The following is a 21,173-nucleotide window of genomic DNA, read 5'->3' as shown; positions in this document are numbered from 1 at the left end:
GTCAACCAAACTCCATTAACATTTTGCTCAATTTAACTGTTATGAACATATACTCCTTCTACAAGATAAAAAATAATTTCTTAACACTCATAAACAGACACTTACTCATTCGTCAAATATGCTGCATTAATTTTACACTGTTAAAAGTAAGGTTAGGAGTTTGAGTTGGGCTCAATGTTATTGTAGTGTAATAACAAGAAGTTGTTTGAGCCCAGAATGTAAGCTACAAAGAAGGACATGCTGGCTGTAGCATTATTGTCAGAGTAGCCGATATTTCAACTAGCATGTTTCCTTAATTTCTGACAACAATATAATTTAGTACAGTAAATTTATAACATATTTCTCCTTTAACGGTCAGATCTTGACCTTCAGTGAAAATCTTAATGTTTGCAAGTCAATTAGAGTTAATGTTTTCAGAAGTCGACCTGGTTTACTGTCCCGTTTCTTTTTTTTTTGTGCTACCTCGTCTGTTCAGGCGAGCTGACGTGGGGGTCGTTACAGCTGGACTGGGCCCAAGGAAAGAGGGAACCTGTTATTCTTGTACGGGTTAATGAATGTCACATGAACAGGGAGGCAGTATAGGAGGGAATGTCGAGAAAGAGAGACCATTTTATTTCAGCAAGGTACGTCCCCTCCAGGCTCGGAAAAAGTAAGTCGGGGAGATCAGCACCGTCCCGTGGCCCCCTTGAACAAACGTTAATGATGTTTTTCTGCAGCCTCAAGTGACAGTTTGTGAGCCGAGACTCGTTAACACATGAAGTTTGCGGGGCCGGAGTTTTCTGACAGCTGACGACAAAGTCCTTTTTCCTGTTAAGTCCCCTGGGCCTCACGTAGCTGTCCCGAACCCGTTGTTTAGGCCTCTCCACTTGTGTTACCCGGAGATGTTTTGACATGTTGTAGGTGACATGTTTTGGTGCGATAGGGAGTTATACTGTGACAGCCGCAAAAAAGAGAAACGCCAGAGAAAAGTGCTGGGCATTTGTGCTGAAGCAAAGGGAGTCATAGCAAAAGAAGGAGCTCTTGTTCTGGGGGCTTACATGGCATACTTGAGCTTATAAATGGTCTGATTAAGAAATCTAACCAATTGTACGAGGCTTATACAGTCTGTCATAGCGTTATTCCATTGCCTCAGATTGTATTGCTTCTGTAGAACCATATCAAGCAGACATTTATAGAGGGAGGACAGATTATTTCCATGGGAAAGCTTCAGGCAATATAACTGTTATATTGTTAGGCCGCTGGTTTGTCGCCTTCTCTTTGGCTTTGCAAGGAGGGCTAATGTTCTTGTTTGACACTAGCGGATTGCTTTCTCTCTGTGCCTGAAGAAAGAAGGCAGGCTAATACATTTGAGTCGGTGAAGCGAAGGTCGTTGAGAATTACATTCACCCCCTCCTCGCCCCCCTACCCCTCTCTTTTTTCCCTTTAATTTCCCCACTGGATTGGCAAACCGTTTTCACTATTAGCACTGTGGTAGGCAGCTCACTGTTGTGTGTGTGTGTGTGTGAGTGAAATAGTCTGTGTGTGTTGTGGTGTGCTGGCAGGCCCACCCAGACCCAAAGCGGACTAGACAGATAAATAGGTGCATGGCTCAACTGGATTGTATTGTCATGAGGAATAAGAACAACGACAACAGTGATACAACATAGAAAATCACCCCCGAGGAGAGGAATCTAAGTTTAACTTGGCAGGTTGGGAGGACAAAGATGAGAAACAAACCCCAAAACTGTGAGCTTAGAAAAGTAGGTCACACTGTAAAAAGCAAACAAACATTAAGTAAATGTAAATGTACAAGTTTTATTTATTCAAGTTAATTAAACTTAAAATTTGTGTTTATTTTCAGAACACTGTAGAACTTAAAAACATGACTTGTTCTTACTCAGAGTCTTTTACTTTGAAATGAGTTGAATGAAGGTACTACCCAGGCTTCAATTAACTCATTAAATTGAGTTCCTAAAAACAACATGATGAGCAGGGTTCCCAGCATGCATTGTCTTGACATCTTTGAAACCACAATGAAGATTACTATTGAATCAATTATGGTAATTAAGAATGAATAAATTAGAATTCAGATTTATTGTTTTAAATGTTGGTTAGATGACTGAAGAGTTGCTGGTTGTTGTTTAGGTCTACTGAACATGTTTTCTCATATAAACTATAAAAAAAAAAGTTGAGTAATTTCAGGGTAACTGGTAACTCTTATGTTTTGAAATAAACTTAAAAAGAAAAGTTTTGCAGACCTAAACTCTTTTGTTGTGATAATTTTTCTTCTTTTCTGCTTTTCTTCTTTAGATAAACTTAAATTGTTCACAGTGAGCTGTGGAACTGATTTGTCATTATTTGAGTGTTTGAAAATTAAATGATTGCAATAAAAAAAATACTAAAATTCACTTTAACTTTAATGAATTTATGATTTTATTATAATATAATATAATTTATAAAAGCCAAAGATCCAATTCTTCTTCAAGAAGAAAAGTAAATTCATCTCACAACATTTTAGGTTAGGAAACTTATTTTTAGTTTATATGAAAATTTTAAAGTTTGATTAAAAGATATTGTGCTTTTAGATGGTTGCATTGAAGTTTCTTCAACTTTTTACAGTGTACAACTGAATATATATCAAGTTTATTTGACAAGAAAAGTCGAACTTGCTGTTTCAAATTCAGTCAACTTCAATTTTTACATCAAGCCGGGAACTAACTTTTTAAGTTAAAAATATAGTTTTACAGTGCATGTTCATGTTCTTTTATGAACCTAGGCAGAAGTTGTTAACTGTCCCCTGTCTTCCCTAAAGACTCTCAGTCCTAGAAGTGAGTCCCCTGCAGGTGTTCAGACCAATTGATTAGAGCTACATTTAACACGGCTGGCGAGAGGAGAGCCTCTCGGAGGCGTCAAACTGCCCCGCCAAGCGTTTCCCATAATGTCTTCCAGATGATAAGGGCCTGGATGGATATGTGTTAGCAGAGCAGAGCAGAGCGTGTGGACCCACTGGCGCAGAACCGCCGGAGTTCTGGCTGACACACCAGTCATTTAGGCACAAATAGAGACATTTTCAAGAAGGAGGTCTCTTTCTTTCTTTCTTCCCTCGCACACAGAGCACAGCGAGGACCCCCAGGGCGTGTTCTCGCTTCCATCTGCATCGTCTCTCCCGCTGTGTTGCCTTTGCGAGGGCCATCCAAGCTGATGGTGTGCCAGGGTAAAAATGCAGTAAACAGCTTTTCTGGAGGTGTGAGGAGTCGAAATAGAAATAAAAATAAGAGTATTCTTCTTGTTTGGGTGGTGAATGAGGGGTTTGTGAGCACAGGTGAAATGAAAACAGCGGTTGACTGGCATCTGTTAACGTGCACATAAAACATGCTGTTCTGTACACAATTTGTGTGTACACATATATCGGTCATATACACACAAACAGCCAAACCACACACACTCAAACACTTGCTCAGCTCCTTCAGCTGTACTGCAGCGTGCTCTCCTCTCTCCTTCTTCATCTCAGTGATGCATCTCAGCATCAATTTTTTAGGCGTCTGGCAATGCTCAGCTTTTGGCAGTTAGATAGCTGCAGAGACAGAGGCTCTGAGGTGAATTATAAGTCTGCTGATAGAACAGAGCAGGAGCACAGAAAGATTGATGCTCTCTGTTGTGAGCTGGGAACCAAAAGGAGGAGAGGAGAGGAGAGGAGAGGAGAGGAGAGGAGAGGAGAGGAGAGGAGAGGAGAGGAGAGAAATTGATTGTACAAACAAAAACAATTGGTGCATCTTCCTGAAATATTCTTTCAATTTATGCTGATGAAGACTGTCACTACAAGCAGAAACATGACTTCATTTGAAATTAAACATTGAAACCTCTGACAGGTGACGTTGAAGTGAATAGCACTGATCATCTTGTTACGATGGCATCCATCAGGGGGTGGGTTATATTAGGCAGCAAGTGAACTGTCAGTTCTTGAAGTTGATGTGAAAATGTGCAGGCGCAAGGATCTGAGCTACTCTAAAAGGGCCAGATTGTGATGGCTAGATGACTGGGTCAGAGCTTCACCAAAACAACAGGTCTTGTGGGGTGTTCCTGGAATGCAGTGGTTAGTACCTGCTAAAAGTGGTTCAAAGAAGGACATAAAGTCAACCGGTGACAGGGTCATGGGTGCCTAGGGGGTCACTGATGAGTAGATCATCAGAGCGCCCATTTTGACACTTGTCCACCGCCAAAAGGGCCTACAGTGGGTTTGTGAGTGTCAGAACTTGACCCTGGAGCAATGGAACAAGGTGCCCCGGTGTTCACATGGTGCTGACTTGGCCTGACTTGGCTTCCCAGATCTCAGGCTTATTGAGTATTTGTGGTATGTGCTGGGACAACAAGTCTGATCCATGAAGGCCCTAACTCACAACGTGTAACCCTTTTCCACCAAATTAGCTCTAGGTCTTAATGTTAGCTCAGTTCACGATTCTTCAAACTTGGAGTCTGTTTCCACCTATTTTGAACCTAAACATTGTATCAAGGATGTGTCATCAACGGAAAGTATTGCATAATGTACAACAACTTGTCGAACGTAACAGATCCCCTCCAGTTTGCGCTTTAGGTCCAGGAAAACCTAGAAGGTATTTTTCATCTGTAACTGGAAACCAACTTTTCTGGTTCAGAATCCATTTATTTTAGGTGAAAATGCTCTGAACAGTTGAAAATTAGGTGGAGAACAGAGCAGAACAGCAGAACAGAGCCAGTTCCATGTTGTTGGAAAAGGGCTATCACATGACATAAAGGCTCTACTGCTCACGTCTTGGTGCCAGATACCATAGGATACATTCAGACAAGTCATAGCTCTACATTATATTACAATACTAGGCAGGTGGTCTTAATGTTCCTTTCAGTAACATAATAATATTGATAAGACAATAACTTTAACTTCCTTTTTTCACCATAAAACAAGATGATTTTTGTAGCTATGGTGAGACTCCTTTCATAAATATTTGCTCTGGTGACTAAAGTAGACGATGACATCATTACAACAGAAAAAAACAGATCCCTGCTTCAGGGGAGCCCTTTAAACTAAATAATGAGTGCCATTTAGCCACAAAGTATGTGTGCGGGGGTGGGATAACATTGTAAACACCATGTGAAACTAGTATTTTTTTACTGTGCTGCAGCTGATAAAGTAGCTGAGACAAAGTGGTACTTGTGTAAGTCAAGCTGGGCTGTTGCCACAGCTGGTGGAAGACCTGGTCTGAAATCACAACACAGGGGGATTTAACACACAAGGCCGCAGAGAAGAGAGGACCAAGGTTGTAACTACAATGCCTGTATGGAACCTGAAAAGTAGGGTTGTTCAAAGACGGACACTAGTATCAGAAAATGCCTCCAATACAGCTAAAATCAGGCGGTATTGGGAAGTATGCAAGTCTATGCACCAGCCTGATCTGTGATGTATCAGCCCCATCTCTGATCACACTGGGATCGGTGCTTGGTATCAGCCATTACACAAAATTCAGGTATCAAAATCGGTATGAGGAAGGAAAAAATTCTGTCAGATCATTTCTACTTTCAAGAGGAGTGTCCACTGGTTTTATAGACAAACTTCAGATTCCTGGCCGGGAACCAAATCTTTAACCCGAGACACTAAAAATTTAAAGGAGAGAAAAATAGAGGCACTTGATGCATGTTGACAGCTCCATATCACCTCAGATCACTCCATCCGAGCAGAAAGACAAGTCAAGTCATCCATCTACCGCACCTCCTCCAGGGACCCAATTTCAAGGAGTACCACTTCTGTCCGGCTCTACATTTAGTTCCTCTCTGTCCTTCCTTCTCGCCGCCTCCACTTGCTGTAATAATCCAAAACCCAGTAGACTCACCTCTGGTAACTCCATTTCTGTTTTACAAATACCTCTTTTAAATTTGAGGTGGGAGAAGGAAACTGTTTTTGTAGAAAACGGTGGCAAAGGGTGCGTGTGGATACAAGTCGGGCCCCACCTGAGGGATTTAGCCCACCCCGAGCCATCATTCAAAGTGTAAATCGCCTTTTTGTGAGAAATCCTGTGCATTAAGTGAATTCAGAATCTCCAAGGATACGTGATGTTTTGACAGTAATTTGGGAATCAAGCAAAACTATGAAAATAGGCCCCTTTGCCCAGAAGGCACATATTTTCTAAGAAGGAGGAGACTGAATGTACCCGCACACCTGCTGCACATTATACTTCCATACATCAGAATTCATTGCTTTATTTACCGTGTGTGAATATGCATTTTTTCATCTGGTCTCTGATGAAGATGGACGACCGTCACAGCAGGTCAGCAGGGTTTGGACAGGAATATGTTCGCTAAGTGGCTCGCCGAGCTGAAAACTTGGCGTGAACGGGTGTTATGGGCAATTAGGAACTGTGGAAACCTGAACCTGAAATGTGCTTTTGGAGCGATGCGCGCTCCGTCACTCACAGTCAAAACACGGCACGGAAAAGTCATCTGAACCCTCACGCAAACACACACACACACACGCACATACAGGCAGTAGAGTGAAAACCACAACTCAAACGTATTTAATGCACACCCTTAACAAGTGCCTGAAAACACACATGCGCGCAGATAACCAGAGGCTATTTAGACCACCCTCGTTGGCCAGTCACTCTAATTTCTCCTCTACCAGCTTAAGTTTCTTGTGCCAGATTCCGTGTGTGCGCCTGTGTGTGTATCATGGCTCCTGTTCCCAGTGCTATTTCAAAGTTGTTTTCCTCTTCTGCTCCTAAACTCTTCGCCGACTCAATTAGGCGGCTGCTCCCTTCAATAGCCGTGGGTCTGAAATTCCATTTGAATGTGATGCTTGACTGTGTGTGTGTTTAACAGCTTTAACACCTGCTCTTTCTATACACCAGCCTAAGCCAGAGGCCAAAGTATTAACACTTTCAATTCCCATTTTCTCTCGTACAACAGACGGACACCGTCAGTCTTGTCCTGTGCGATACACAAACTGTTCAGATGAAGTTCAGTAGTTAAAGCGGTTACGTCAACCTGACCTCAGTGCCACCGGGAGCACAAAACCTCCTGCAGTGTGTGTGTGCCAGGTCGATATAATGAAAGCATAGCCTGCCCACCTGTTCTCTGAGTTTTAACCTGAGACCTCATTAGTACACAGTGTTTCATTTCCACTACATTACCTGCACAATATGCTGTGTTGCTGTGTGTCTACGTGCTCCTCTGAGTATCAATGTATGTGTGTGTTTACGTGTGTGTGTCCAATTATTTACTTCTGCGCGAACAGAGGAAGAACAAGTAACAATGACTCAATAAAAAATAAACCTGAAAGGCAAAAAAAGGTGACTAACTTCTTCTCTTGTCTCGTCCAGGTACGACTACGTGGAGGTGAGGGACGGCGTGGACGAGAGCGGTCAGCTCGTGGGGAAGTACTGCGGGAAGATCGCCCCGTCTCCGGTCGTCTCCTCCGGAAACCAGCTCTTCATCAAGTTTGTGTCTGACTACGAGACGCACGGGGCAGGTTTCTCCATCCGATATGAGATCTTTAAGACAGGTGGGTGGCCCGACACAGCTGGAGCTTCACTTTGTCCCAGCTATTGGAAATACTACCTAACATGTCACACGTGATATTGAAAATATAATCACAGCTGTATTTCACATTATAGAATTTTTCATCATCAGTTTATTTTTATCCAATTAAATGTGCCACCTAATTATTATTCAAGAATGAAACACTTCAGGCACAGTCAGTAGTGTCAAGGTATTACTCATCCAGGTTTAGGAGCACATTTCTCATTAACCTGTTTCCTTCTTGTTTCAAATTGTTGAGGATATTGAGAATAAATGTGGCTAACAAAACTCAGTACAAGTTCTATTTAGTAGCTGCTGTTCTGGAGCTTTCGATGGTGTCACACAGTCACCTTCAGCAGGTGACGTTTGCCAAATTGTCATGGAATTGGCCCTCTGGCCCCTGTTTACTTCCTGGACTTAGATATGCTAGGCACAAAGCTTGCTGAACTGCTTGAGCACAAAGGAAGGAACAATTGTAGATGATCTGAGAACTTTAAAGCTTCTTAACAGCCACCAAATGGACCTTGAGGTGAGTGTCTTTTCCATCACCGCTCCCAAGATCAAGAATTTTCATCTTCAAATATTTAAGTTATTTTTCCATAGATCTTCCACTACCTCTGCCATGTGCTGATCCAGAAAGTGCTTTAGTAATTTGCACTAGGCACACCTGTCCTCCTGTTTTGTGCTGTAGAATAAAAAACAGTCCAGCAGATTTCCTGCAATGTGAAAGTGAAACACAACATAAAGACCCCCAAAGGCCTCTAGTTGTAATGGTAATGATAGTAATGATTTATTGATATTTCAGTGACTGACCTGACCTCTTAAAGTAGCTATTGACTTTTGAAAAAAACGTCATAAGCACCTCATCACATATCATTTCAATCTGATTTATCGTAACTACCACACATAAGCAGCATGATACAGTATGAAAGCTGGAGGAATAATTCTTATAATGGGGCCTCTCCATCTAATTTCATGGTTTGTTTGTGATTTAGTCAAGGCACCAGAGCATCAAATTATGCAATCACAATATGGTGAGCAATATGCTCAATTCAAAACCAATGAATCATGGTCCCATATGTTCCCTAATTGTAGCAGTTTTTATCTGGTGTGAATTATTGTACAATAAGCGAGGGTATAATTTGCTAAGCATTGATTCAATAAATTTCGTGTGTTTGGTTTACTGTCAGATGGTAATCCACAGCAAAGGTATGAACCTGCCATTCTAACCACTGATTAGCTGGTTGTGGAGAAAATTGGATTCTATCTGCTGAAGGTTGAGAAAGGGCTTTCACCTCCTTTTGTTTCCAAGCGCTGCCTTGGCAGTCAGTTTGCAGTTCCTTCCTCAATGTTAAACCTAAAAATATAACCGGTGGGTAATTTTAGTCAGGAATCAGGTATGGTAAACCACAAATATCCTCAGGGGATGCCTATCTTATCAGAACACAGCATAACAAGAGGAAGAATTTCCTGTCAGCTGCCTTCCCTTGTTTGGACTGGAAGACGGAGGAGGAGGAGGACAACACATATCTGGTGTGACTAGTAGGCAGACAGGTGCTACAGACTCCACTTTCATTAATTAACCTTAGCAGCAGTGTATAGGACGCCCCCCTCCGTGACCTCTGAGACATGATGAATGGCGCTGCAAGGTCCCTCCTTCCTTTTAATCTGTGCTGGCGTGTGTTTGCGCTCGTGTTTGTGTGTCTGGGCCTTTGCGTGTCACCATCACGACGGGGCAGCTGGTGGAGTGTGGGTCCATTTACGAGATCAAAGCGACACTCCACCCCCGACATGCGCAAACTCATCCGCACACGCCGCCTCATTCCCCTCGATAGGCTGGTTAAATCTACTACATTCTTCCCCTGATTAGCTTGGTATTTCCCAGTCTCATCTATTAGCCAGGACTGATTACAAATGAGGCGTGTTAGGGACCCAGTGGCGATAAGAGATGAAACTGCTGAGCAAACTTGTAGGGCGCTGAGATATGAGGATCCAGCAAGAAATACAGATGTTAGTATGGATAGAGGATGGAGAGTCAGGACTAGAGAGCTGGAACTCAATGAAAACCTAGAAAGAGTTTTTGCTTGTGACATACAGGCTGCAGGGATGTTGCTGTAGATTAAACCTGAGTATAGAAAGAGAGGTCAACATGCTAAAAAGCTCCCATTTAAGGCTCTTTTATGGTTAACATTAGATATGGACAGAGCTTTCTGTCTATATTTGATTATAACCCTAGTCATAGGGGTACATTGGGGTCATAATGACCACACAGACCACTGCCATCTACAACACAATCATTTTAACTGATCTTTCCCAAACCCTAACCAAGTGTTTTGTGTTCCTAAATCTATCCACACCTTAACCACAGTGTTATCACAACATAAAACATGTTTAGTTTGTATGAGGTGTGCTATGAAGAAACAGTGCGTATAAATCTCCCAAACCTTGGGTTGCCTTCTAGACACGATCTTACAACCTTATTACAATCTCCCCCAGCATCGCCTTTTTTGTTTTTGTTGTTGAAACTTTTGACTCTTGATGTATCTAGTTCTGTACATAAAGGGAATGCAAAATTAGTTTTTTATTTATTTGCTGTTTCAAGCTCCGGGTTCTTCCTCAAACTGCTTTTTGTAATCCACTACCCATTCCGTTGGGATGTGTGTCTTCTTCACTGTTCATTGCTGTAGATTACACCCTCACAGAACTTTCTCGTCTGTGTGTTTTTGGACCTCGAGCCGTCCCCCTGCAGACAAGAGCACCATGGGTGTGCCGTCGCTTCCTTAGTGGATCCAGACCCTCGTTATGCTTTGAATTTACTCCGTGTTTTGACTACTGCGCCGTTAGCTGACGCCAAGAACCGGGCTCTGAGATCAATTAACAGGCCTGTTTGTAAGAGAGGGCGGGAGCACCAAGCGGAGAGAGAGAGAGATTCAAAGCTAGCTGATTAGTACAGCTTATCAACAAGCAGGGTATTAGCTGGGAAAACATTGTGTTGGCTAACACATGTAACGTTAATGATGATACACAGATGCTCCGATAACGGATGGAGGAACGGGAGGTTGGCGCTGTTGCATGCCAATGAAGGGAAATGCAAAGAATGCAGGCTGTTTATCACAGTGATGATAGGCTTGGAGATCACTGCAAGTCAACCTCAGGGACTGGTACTGCCTCTCATCTGGGGTTAAAGACAAGCAAAGGTCACATGAAAGATAAATATACTTACAAAGCGCACATGTGTAAACACGTCCCCTCATCAGGGATCATATGCCAACGCATACAAGTGTGTTTACATGTGCAGGTTTAACCACTTAAGCTATAAACTATGTAAATACACTTTCACACACACTTCAACATTCTGGCGTTTGTAGCCCTGGCTTTCATCAGCGGAGGCCTGCGAAGTGTCTAATTGGAAGAGAACAGGTTGTTTTGCGGCTCACTCTCTTACCCCTCTCCACTCCTCAATCCCATCCAACCATCTTAATTAGCATGGGCTATTTATTTTATAGCCTGCAAATTGGCAGCCGCGCTCCACTGGCTGAAGTCTGGCAGAAGGGAAGAGCGAGTTGGTGGGGGAGAAAGAGATAGAGGAGAGGGATAAGTCGAGGAATATTTGAGCTGAAGGGAGCAAGATTAGCAAGATGGTTGTGTTTGTGTACGTCTCCACGGAGGAGGTGGTGGATTTACTTGAGAAACAACCACCAGTATGAACAAAAATCAGTTATGTCAGCCTCAAAAAGTTGAGTAAACTGAGACGAGGTGGGGTTACTGTACCCTCCACTAAAATCCTGCTGCTTTTGTAGAACGCTGAAGGCTGTGTTTATCCCGTCATCTGACGGTATCTTAAAATCCTCAAGTGTTTATGGAAAGATCCATCCTCTAAAGTATACGTAATGCGCGCAAGCACAACATATGTTTTCTCTTAACAGCTCTGCAGTTTGCTTAGAGCCACATCAATGCTGGCCGAGGGCCCATTGAAGTGGGCGAGGAGGCAGAGATAGTGCCACTGGTGGCCCCCCCTCCCTCCCTATTGCACACAAACATAAGCTCATCTCCGTCTGCTCACAATTATTCAGCAGAATGATTAAAGGGATATTTTTGGATTTTTTTGAAGTGGGATTATATTAGGTACTTATCTATAGTGAGTGTACTAGCCACAGTAGATGGTGGTCGGCATGCCACCAGGGTCAGCAAAAAAACATGTACTTTATCCACCTAAATAAGGGTCACCTAAAAATCCACATCAGTTTGGTGTACGCTATATTTAGAATATTTTCATCATTTTACCTTGCTGTCAGACAGCTCGTTCAGACAGGAAACCACTGTTATCTAAGCCAGATATTGCTGTCTCCAACCCAGCCAAACTCCAGAGGTAAAATCTGTAATTTTACCTTCAAGAACACAGGAGTTGCCGGTCTATCACTGCCTTGAGTTTGGTTGGTTTGGAGAATGTGATCCTTAGCTTATATAACAGAGGCTGCCTGTTGGAAAAAGGCTATCTGACAGCAAGGTAAAGCGGTGAAAATATGCTCTTAAACTGATATTGTTTTTTTAAAGGTGGACCTGTTTTTAGGTGACTAAAATACACATTTGCTTCTCGAAACTGGGGCCATGCAGACCAACATCTACTGTACATCTACACTGAGTGCCTCATACAGCCCACTTCAAAAAATCCATACAGTCCTTTCAGGGATGTTGGATTGAGGCCTATCATGTTCATCTTTACACCAAAAAGCCTCGCTGTTGTCGTGTCACTGTGATGCGGGTGCTTTCACTCTGAGTGCACACCTGTGAAAACACTTTTAAGGTGTGCGTGTGTGTGTGTGTTGGGTGTGGCCTAATTGGGGGCACGTTCCGTTATTATGGATGGAATGCCCTGACGGCATAGGTCACATCTGGCATGGAGACGTACTGTCATCGCACGCACAAACACACACATGGCCCTCATGGAAACCTAAGACAACAAATCTGTTTAACGGGAGCCAGACCCACCCTGCCCCCAACACCATCGCATCAGAACAGTGTCATCCCTCATTGGATACGGGGAGAAGCGATGTCACAGTGCGTTAAACAGCATGTAAGCAGGAGGTGCCTCGGGGTGTGTGCGTGTATATAAGGTTAAACGTAAACCCGCCTTTCCATCTGTTTCAATGATTAACACTCCACAGGCTTCAGGTTAATGTTTGATTCAGTGCTGAAAGAGTTAATTCCCCACCCTCAGTCAGTGTGGCAGGAGGACAGACTGAAGGGGACGGGAGGGGAGGTATGACAACGGGGGTTGTGAACTGGGCTAATGATCAGCCGGAGAGCAGCGTGGAACATAAACACTGGTGATTTACTTAGCGGTCCAAGAACAACACCTCCAGCCCCGATGACTCTGGCCACTAATAACCCCGACTGAGGAAAGAGAGGGATGAATAGACGGAAAAAAGAAAGAGAATGGATATGTGAAAACGGAGAGAGACATAGATTTAAAAATGAAAATAGCAAGAGGCTGACACATTTAACGCCTGCTCCTTGGCACAAAGTTGTTCTAATGATTAACGTTCAGTCTCTGGTCTGCTCTCAGCTTAATAGAGACATAGAGGACAAGTCATCAGGGAGAATAACAGTTGAAAGGCAGCCCGGTCCCCTAATGTTCAAACCATATTTATTTAATATTTATTATAGATCTCTAACACTTGCAAAGTTGAAATCAGATCGCCATTAAAAATCATTTTGCCGGCGACGACTTGTCCCGTTAAATAAACTCTAATCACTCAGCCAGGCAGCGAGTCAGAGTGACATTTGTTTACTCCCCAGTCCAGAGGAGAAGGTCTCGACATAAACGAGAGTTAAAGGAATCCATTACTGCCGGCAGTAAATGTTTGAGCGCCCGCTCAGAGGTTGCTGGTAAATGTTGTTGCGTTCAAGGTTAGTTCTTTTTCTCTCCCAACTTCCTGTCGTAAAATTCGGTTGTTTGTTTAAAAGGAGCGGTTGAGCGTCAGGGTGTTCTGTGGCCTAACTGTCTGTTTTATCTCACGCTCTTAGAAATAAAGGTTCTGAAAGGGTTCTTCCTGAAGGGCTGAGGTTCTACCCAGAACCATTTGCTTCTGCAGAACACTTGTATGAAGAAAGGGTTCTTTTCAATTAAGAACCCTTTTCATCCAAAGAACCCTTTTTGGAAGAAAGAGTTCTTCAAGGGTTGTTAAAATCCTTGAAGAACTCTGTCATCAGGGGTTTTTCGAGGGTTCTTTGCACCATAATGTGAAAAGTTTCTCGGTAGAACCCTCTGGATGGGTTCTAAAACCCTTGGAATATAAAAAGGTGCCTGGTAGAACCACCTGACTATGGTGTAGAAAAATAAAATAGTTCTTTATAGAACCACAGAGGTGGGTTCTAGTAAAAAAAAAAAAACCTGGAATATAAAAAAGTTTTCAGAAAAAACCTGAGGGTGTGTTTTATATAAAACCCATGGAGTATGAAAAAGTTCTTGGTAGGACTATAGTCGTCGGTCCTAGATAAATGCCTTAGTAGAACCCCACGGATGGGTTCTTGTTAGCACCCTTGGAAGGTGGAAAGGTTCAGGGTAGAACCCCTGTGGAGGGCTCCAGACAGAACCACTACACCATGAAAGTGCTCTCCAAAGAACCCCTAATAGGGGCTTCTGAACCTCTTATGTTGGGTTCCACAAGGAATCATTTTATTAAAAAAAGGTTCTCTGAGGAACCAAAAAGTTTCCATATGGAAACAAGCTAAAGAATCTTTTATGGTTCTAGTCAGCATCTTTATTTCTGATGAATTCAAACAGCCTCACCTGAGTCAAATCTTTCATATTTACTAAACCCTTTGTGTCTCATATTTTAACCCCTCTCCCATTGAGGAGATAAATTCGTCAGAAGACACGTCAACGACTGCGGCGACAGAACAAGGGCCAGACAGAGAGTGAGTAAGAGGCAGGGAGTTAGCGTTTGGCTGACAACGGGATATATTTGTCTCCCGAAGCTCCTTGTCAACACAGATGCATTCACACACACGCCGTACGGACGGACGCTGCCACAGAAGAGCGTGACTGCTATCACTGAATGCCTCTCACACTGACATCAGCACAAAGCATCCTGGGTGTAGCGAGGGGCATTTTTCGGGGGGGGGGGGGCAGAAGCCCTCCCGTGTGTAGGCACTAGATAAAAGAGATCTGTTGGATGATTATCTCGCCGGTGGGACCAACCCGAGTGCTCTGTCTTCCACTCTATTTTGTTGTAATGTCTTCGCTCTGTCCTTTTCTTGAGGGGCTCTAAGCGTAGCGAGGCACACAAAAGCTGACAATAGGGGAGTTTGTCCTTGGCTCGGCCTGAGTCATGATGATTCACAAAGAACACAGAAACAGGATGGAGATGGTGAGATATGGTAAAGTAAACTGGGAATACTGACTATTACATATTTTTGAACACCAGTGAGATCAGTAAGACTACAGAGACCTATTGTACAAATATGGCAAAAATAACGGCCTGACTGATGCTGGATTTTTGGGGCCAATATCAATATATTGGATGATTTTCCAATGATCCTTCAAATGTGTTAATCAAATGCTTGTGACAAAGATATGGTAATGAATGTGATTGTGGCAGGGTATTTTTCAGTTTTTACTTTAATGTTAAAAAGGTCACTAAAACAACTTTTTAAAATAATTATAATAGACTATAATTAAAAAATGAATTCAGAAAAATATGAAATATATATAAAATGGTGCCTACAAAATAAAAAAAATCAAAACAATAAAATAATCTGCATTTTGTTCTGTCAAAAAACATGGCACACATTAGACAACATATATGATGATACCGATATACAGCAATATAGCTGTGATAGGCCAAATTCTGGCTTTAGATATAACCTCAGGTATTTTTTTAGTTCACATTTATTTAAAAACATGTAATTTAGAGCTTCAACAATTGATTGATTGGTTAATTGTTCACAAAATAAGAACAATCTGCAACAATTTTGATACTCAACTTACCATTAAAGTAATTTTTCTTGCAACAGTGGAAGAAAATTTTTTCAGCCTCTCGAGTATAGATACTTCCTGTGTGTCTCTGTTAAACTGAATATCTTTGGGCTTTGGACTGACAAAACAAGACATTTTAAAGACATCGCCTTGGACTTTGAGAACCTGGATTGACATTTTTCTCTATTTTCTGCCATTTTGTAAACCAAACAATAAAAATATTTGTTAGTTGCAGTCCTAATGCCATTAAATTGTCACACTGAACTTGAAGGGCCAATATGTAAGATTTAGTGGCATCTAGTGGTGAGGCTGTAGACAACCAACTGAGTACCACTCGCATCACCCTCCCGTTCCAAGCGTTTTGGCAGCAAAACTTCTGGGAGAACTGTAGAAACATGGCAGCCTCCATCTACGCTTTCCGTGAATATAAATGACTCATTCTAAATAACAAAATACAGTGATTCCTTTTTCAGGTGATTAACAAAAACATACTTATGAATATTATATTCTGTTTCTGCCAATAAATCCCTGTAAACCTTACAACACAGACCTTTAATATTGATGAAATATTATGGGCTCTTTGCATCAGTCCAGGCACTACACCATTTTCAGTGCCAGTCTACTGCCTGGATTTTGACAGGTTTTCAGAGTGAACCATTTCCAATGACCAAATCTGCTGTGGTCAACTGCTGAGCTGAGATAAGGGTCATGGTGGAGGCTGATGAAATGGATGGAGAGTGCAGTTTTGAGCCAATATCCACAGGAAATTCAACACACTGACCTGAATTGCTCTACTGCAGCTGTCTAGAGCACTCAGGGACCATAGGCGCCTTTTTCAAAGAAGTGGCTTGCATCTATACTTTTCTACCCCCGAAACTGTCTGACATTTCTCCCAAATATGGCGAGGTAAAAGTGCAGAACTGCAGCATCCGGTGACCCTCTCATCCCCCCTCTCTCGACAAAATCCCTCCATTTTCTGGGAGTAAATATGAGGGGAAGCTGTGAAATTAATGGTGCCCACTGTTCTCGAAAGCCACACTTTTGCTGCCGCACTAAATGTCAGCTCTCTTTAGAGTCAAAACGCCGCTCGCAGTGGCTTTCAACTTGGAAAATCAACATGGCTCTCTCTCCCTTCACTCACTCCAGCGGTGGACAGGCTGAAGTGGGCCTGATGGTCTTGAATTAGGGGCCCAGCAAGATGCTTGAGTAACAGTGGAAAAAGCAGTTTGCCACATTCATTTAAGCTACAATGACTGCAGCACGGAGGCTCTATCTAGCGATAACTCCCTGCAATTTTGGTTTCGATCGGCCCCATCTGCGCCCATCACGCCGGCTGTCAGACTAGCATGAAAATGACATTATCCTGGGCACATTTCTGCCACTAATGGCTCCAAATAATTGCCCTGGATGACAGTAGTCTTCTTTTTTTCCTGATGTTGTGTGTGTTTGTGTGTAGCCAGGCTTAGTAAAAATCTGGCCTAGCGTTTGAGCAAGCATAGCGAACATATCTTAATGTCTTTTTCTGTCACTCTCTTAAAAAACTGTTCCTGCAGCTGTTAGCATCATTTTTTATCACGTCACTCACTCTTTAATCATAATCTCGCACTCATGATGCTCTGAGAAGAAGTGTCGAACATGGGAACTGTGTTAACGCTCCTCATCAGCTGAAAGGCAGCTCTCCAGGGAGCTGTGAATAAATATTTTGACTTTCCCTTCTGTAAAACTGTGTATTTAAACGTGCACGTGTGTTGATCTATGTGCAGTCGTTACCCTTGCCTTCCATCACTGACGCTGTAATTTCGCCTGAGCACCTCTCATATGTTTCACAGACGCAGCCTGATGAGGGTGTTTATTCATCGCTCCTCGATTCTGGTGATTGAGGCCTTTCACTTATGTTTACACTCACAGTCCAGATGTTCCAGGAGTTACAGATTTAACACACACACAGAGTGATTGAAGGATGTTTGTGACCAGAAAGGGAGCCAAAAAAAAGGCACAGAACCACATAGAAGAGAGTGAAGAGACCCAGATGTAGCCTCTAGTGAATAGAAGGACTATCAAGGTGGTCTTTCGTCTTTGGGCCATAAACTGTCCTCTCAATAGACCAGCTGGCAGAGGCAGACCTTCTCAATGCCCACCACACAAAGCCCCCTGCAACAGATCACTTAACCACACAGTCACTCAAAAGAATCATCCCCAGCCCTTCCTTTTGTCCCCGTTTCGTCTCATCTTTTCACTTCCTGTCTCGTTTCCTCCTGCAGGTCCCGAGTGCTCCAGGAACTTCACCTCCAACAGCGGTATCATAAAGTCACCCGGTTTCCCAGAAAAATACCCCAACAACCTGGACTGCACGTTCATGATCTTTGCTCCCAAGATGTCCGAGATCATTTTGGAGTTTGAGAGCTTCGAGCTGGAGCCTGACCCAACGCCTCCTGCTGGTGTTTTCTGCCGCTACGACAGGTTGGAGATCTGGGATGGCTTTCCCGGAGGTGAGCAAACAGTGCTGGTTACACACATGACCTGTATTTAGAAAAGAAGAGAGAAACAATCTTTTTCCTATTGATGAAGAGTCCCGCAGCCTTATTATGAGGGCTAATGTCAGCAAATTTTAGCAAACTGAAATTACTAAGTAAGTTGGCAGACTTTATAACTCTTTTCTACATGTGCCACTGTAACACTGTCTTTTAGTTCCTAGATGTTGGGGAGACCTGGGCTACAGATTCTGTTGAAAGTGACATTTCTGTATGAAAGTCAGTCATATGACTACACAGAGACACAAAACACTTACAAAGGGACTCAAACTTACTTTTAACTGACACAAAACAACTACAAAGAGGCGCACAACTTCAACAGAAACACAGAACAACTACAAAGGGATAAAAAAGCACCATAAGGAGACACAAAACTACTACAAAGGGACACAAAACTATAACAAAGAGACACAAAACAACTACAAAGGGATACTAAACTACCCCAAAGACACATAACACAACTACAAAGGAACATAAAGCTATCACAAAGATAAAAAAAAAAATGACGCTGTGTCTCCTGCAATCTGTCTGTGCTCATATACAAGGCAGGTGGGGGGCGTTTACATGTTTATACCCAGGGGCTTGTTGTTTCATAATCCGTCCATGCAGTCAGGTGTTAGCAAAATTGAAAAGTGAATGCACAGTCCAGTCCTTTAAAGCTACTCCTTGATAATCATAAAAAATCTCCTTTTATATTGAATCCCAGAAAATATCAAGGCTATAAAAAAGTAGTAGTTGAGTTGTAACAGTGTGTATTTGTCTACCCATTTGGAATCAGAAGAATGATTGTTTCAGTGCTAGTACTGGAAAGATGGGGAAATAAATGTTATCCCACTGCTTAGAGATCTGCTCTCCTGCAGTGGAAAAGGGATAAGGTGGGCTTCTGCTCCACTCCTCACTGTTTTTTTCCAGAGGAAGTGAACAGCCTTACACAATATGATGGCATTATCCGGGTCAGTGGGCTAACTGCCTTAACCAGGCTTGGCGGGGGTCCAGGAGTCGTCATGAGCGTAATGCTTCGTCATCTTTCAATGTCAAACACATCCTGATTACAAGCGCCTCCTGTCCTTCCTTCTTCTGTCACAGGCTGCACTGTGGATTTGTTAATGTCTGTATGTCTGGGAATTAGAGGCCCAGTTTGGTTATTATATTTAAGTTTCCGCTTCTCTGCCCTGATGTGTAGAAAATATATCACTCTTGCAGAAAATTACTCAAAAAGGTATTTCAGTAATATTTTCTATTAAGGTCATGTTTATGATGCATTATAAGCACATTCATAAAACATTATAATGCCTTTATAAGGCTTTATAAAACTCTATAAATGTTTATAATCACGCCTAATAACTTATAACAAGGTTTAGAATGTATTATAAGTTGTGACAAAATGCATTAAAAGAACATTCACAAGACATTATAATGCATTGATTTATGATCATGCATGACAACTTATAACAAGGTTTATAGTATGTATACTAAGTGGTGTACCAAAGGTGTTATACAGTAAGCATAGCATTCATAATGCTTTAAGCATTATAAAGACACATATAGAACTTGTGTAAAGTTTCGGAAAACAAATCTTGGAAATTTAGAATTTATGATCTGTTATGATACATTGGAGCAGCTCTCTATTTGTCTTTATAACTAGCGAAAGTTATGGTAGTGTCATGAAGATATAAAGCATTATGAATCCCAAACTTATACTACATTATGTCCACCCCTTGTAATACTTTATAAACCTTGCTATAAGATGTTTTGCATGGTTATAAACATTTATAAAGCATGTTACAAAGCCTTATAAATGTATTATATGTGTTATGAATGTGCGTATAATGCATTATAGACATGGTCTTCATAGAAAATGTTGCTGGAATCCTTTGGAAGTTTCTTTGTGTTTTCCACTTGAGAGAAATAAAGTGCTTATTGGATTGGAACTGAACCAGCTTGGTAGTGATAAGAGCCAACATCTGCTTGCAGGGTTGAGCAAAGGCTGTAGCACTCACGTAGATTCAGACACACAATAAAATATTGCTGTAAAATAGAATTCCCAGATCCATCTAAAAATCAGCAGGTGAGAGACAGAGCGAGAGAGGGTGAGCCGTGTTCAAAGCGACGCTTCCATGGCCCGAGATGAGTCTTTGAACTCAGCGAGCAAGCGAAATCACCTCTTGAAGTTTTCAGTTTTTCTCCTGGCTATTCCAACAAGGGGTGCAGACAAGATGAAAGCTTTTCTCACCCATCAGTGGCTGAAAATTGAAAGAATTTTATCTAGCGGCATTCAACCTGCTGCACATCAGCATTCTCTGCTCTGGCGTTCCAAGTGATAAGGTTGAAGTGTAAATCGCGGCACCTTTTCAAGTGAGTTTACTTAAAGTTCAATATTCTTTGAGCTCACATCTCTGTAGACTTGAACTGTGTGGAGTTAACCTTTGATTCCACAAAGTATTTCCATAACTCATTTGTATGTTCTCCCCTGGAGGTAGAACATATTTCATTTTCAAGATTTGTGTTAATTAAGACCTGCAAAGACTTGGAGAGCTGAAAATGTGTCGCATTATTATCACCTTTTAATACATTTTTCTACAAAAAGTAGCTCAGGGATCTGGAAAAGAGGTGTTTCCTGTGTGACTTCCGATTAAAATTCAGAGATTTCTCAGTTCTTTCAGTTGAAAGCAATGGGACAAAAGCAACAGAATAAGATACACCAGGATCTCTTTTGTCCAACGGTGAGCCTGTTCAGGGCAGAAACTGGGCAGCGCCACTTTGGACCGACATGCCATCACACTCTTCAAGTGTTGTTGTATGTGACAGACTGCCTTGTATAAAAATAAGCCATGGGAGGAAAATAGTGCATTGGCTTTTGCCAGGCGGTTCCCGTGGTGCCTGCTAGATCGATAGTGCATTAGCACAGAAGGCTGGAGGCATGCTAGCCGATGGGGTAGAGGTGGACGATGTCCAGGCAAACACAGGTCTCTGTGAATCACCGGGGGGATCACACCTCCCCGTCCTTTCCACTTCTCAAAGCACACCTCACTGGACAGGCACTGTGGAAGAAGAAACCTCCACTCCCTTGCCGCTCTTCCCTGAGGAATGCCGAGGCAGGCAGGACGCAGACTTCACAGCGAGGTTCTTTAAAATTT

General features: G+C 42.4%; 1 protein-coding gene across 1 annotated transcript in view; it reads left to right on the top strand.

Moving 5' to 3' along the window:
• nrp1a (neuropilin 1a) overlaps positions 1-21,173 on the top strand; it is an 84,167-nt gene that overhangs the window by 21,262 nt on the left and 41,732 nt on the right. Inside the window, exons 4-5 of the mRNA XM_084710343.1 lie at positions 7,326-7,507; positions 17,767-17,994. Coding sequence (XP_084566469.1) covers positions 7,326-7,507; positions 17,767-17,994 — 410 coding nt within the window. The remainder of the gene's footprint in view (positions 1-7,325; positions 7,508-17,766; positions 17,995-21,173) is intronic.

Source organism: Lutjanus erythropterus, chromosome 21 (genome assembly GCF_056507025.1).
Source record: "Lutjanus erythropterus isolate fLutEry1 chromosome 21, fLutEry1.hap2, whole genome shotgun sequence".
Lineage (NCBI taxonomy): Eukaryota > Metazoa > Chordata > Actinopteri > Lutjaniformes > Lutjanidae > Lutjanus > Lutjanus erythropterus.
Note: the sequence above shows the minus strand (reverse complement) of the source record. Positions and strands in the feature narration are given on the sequence as shown.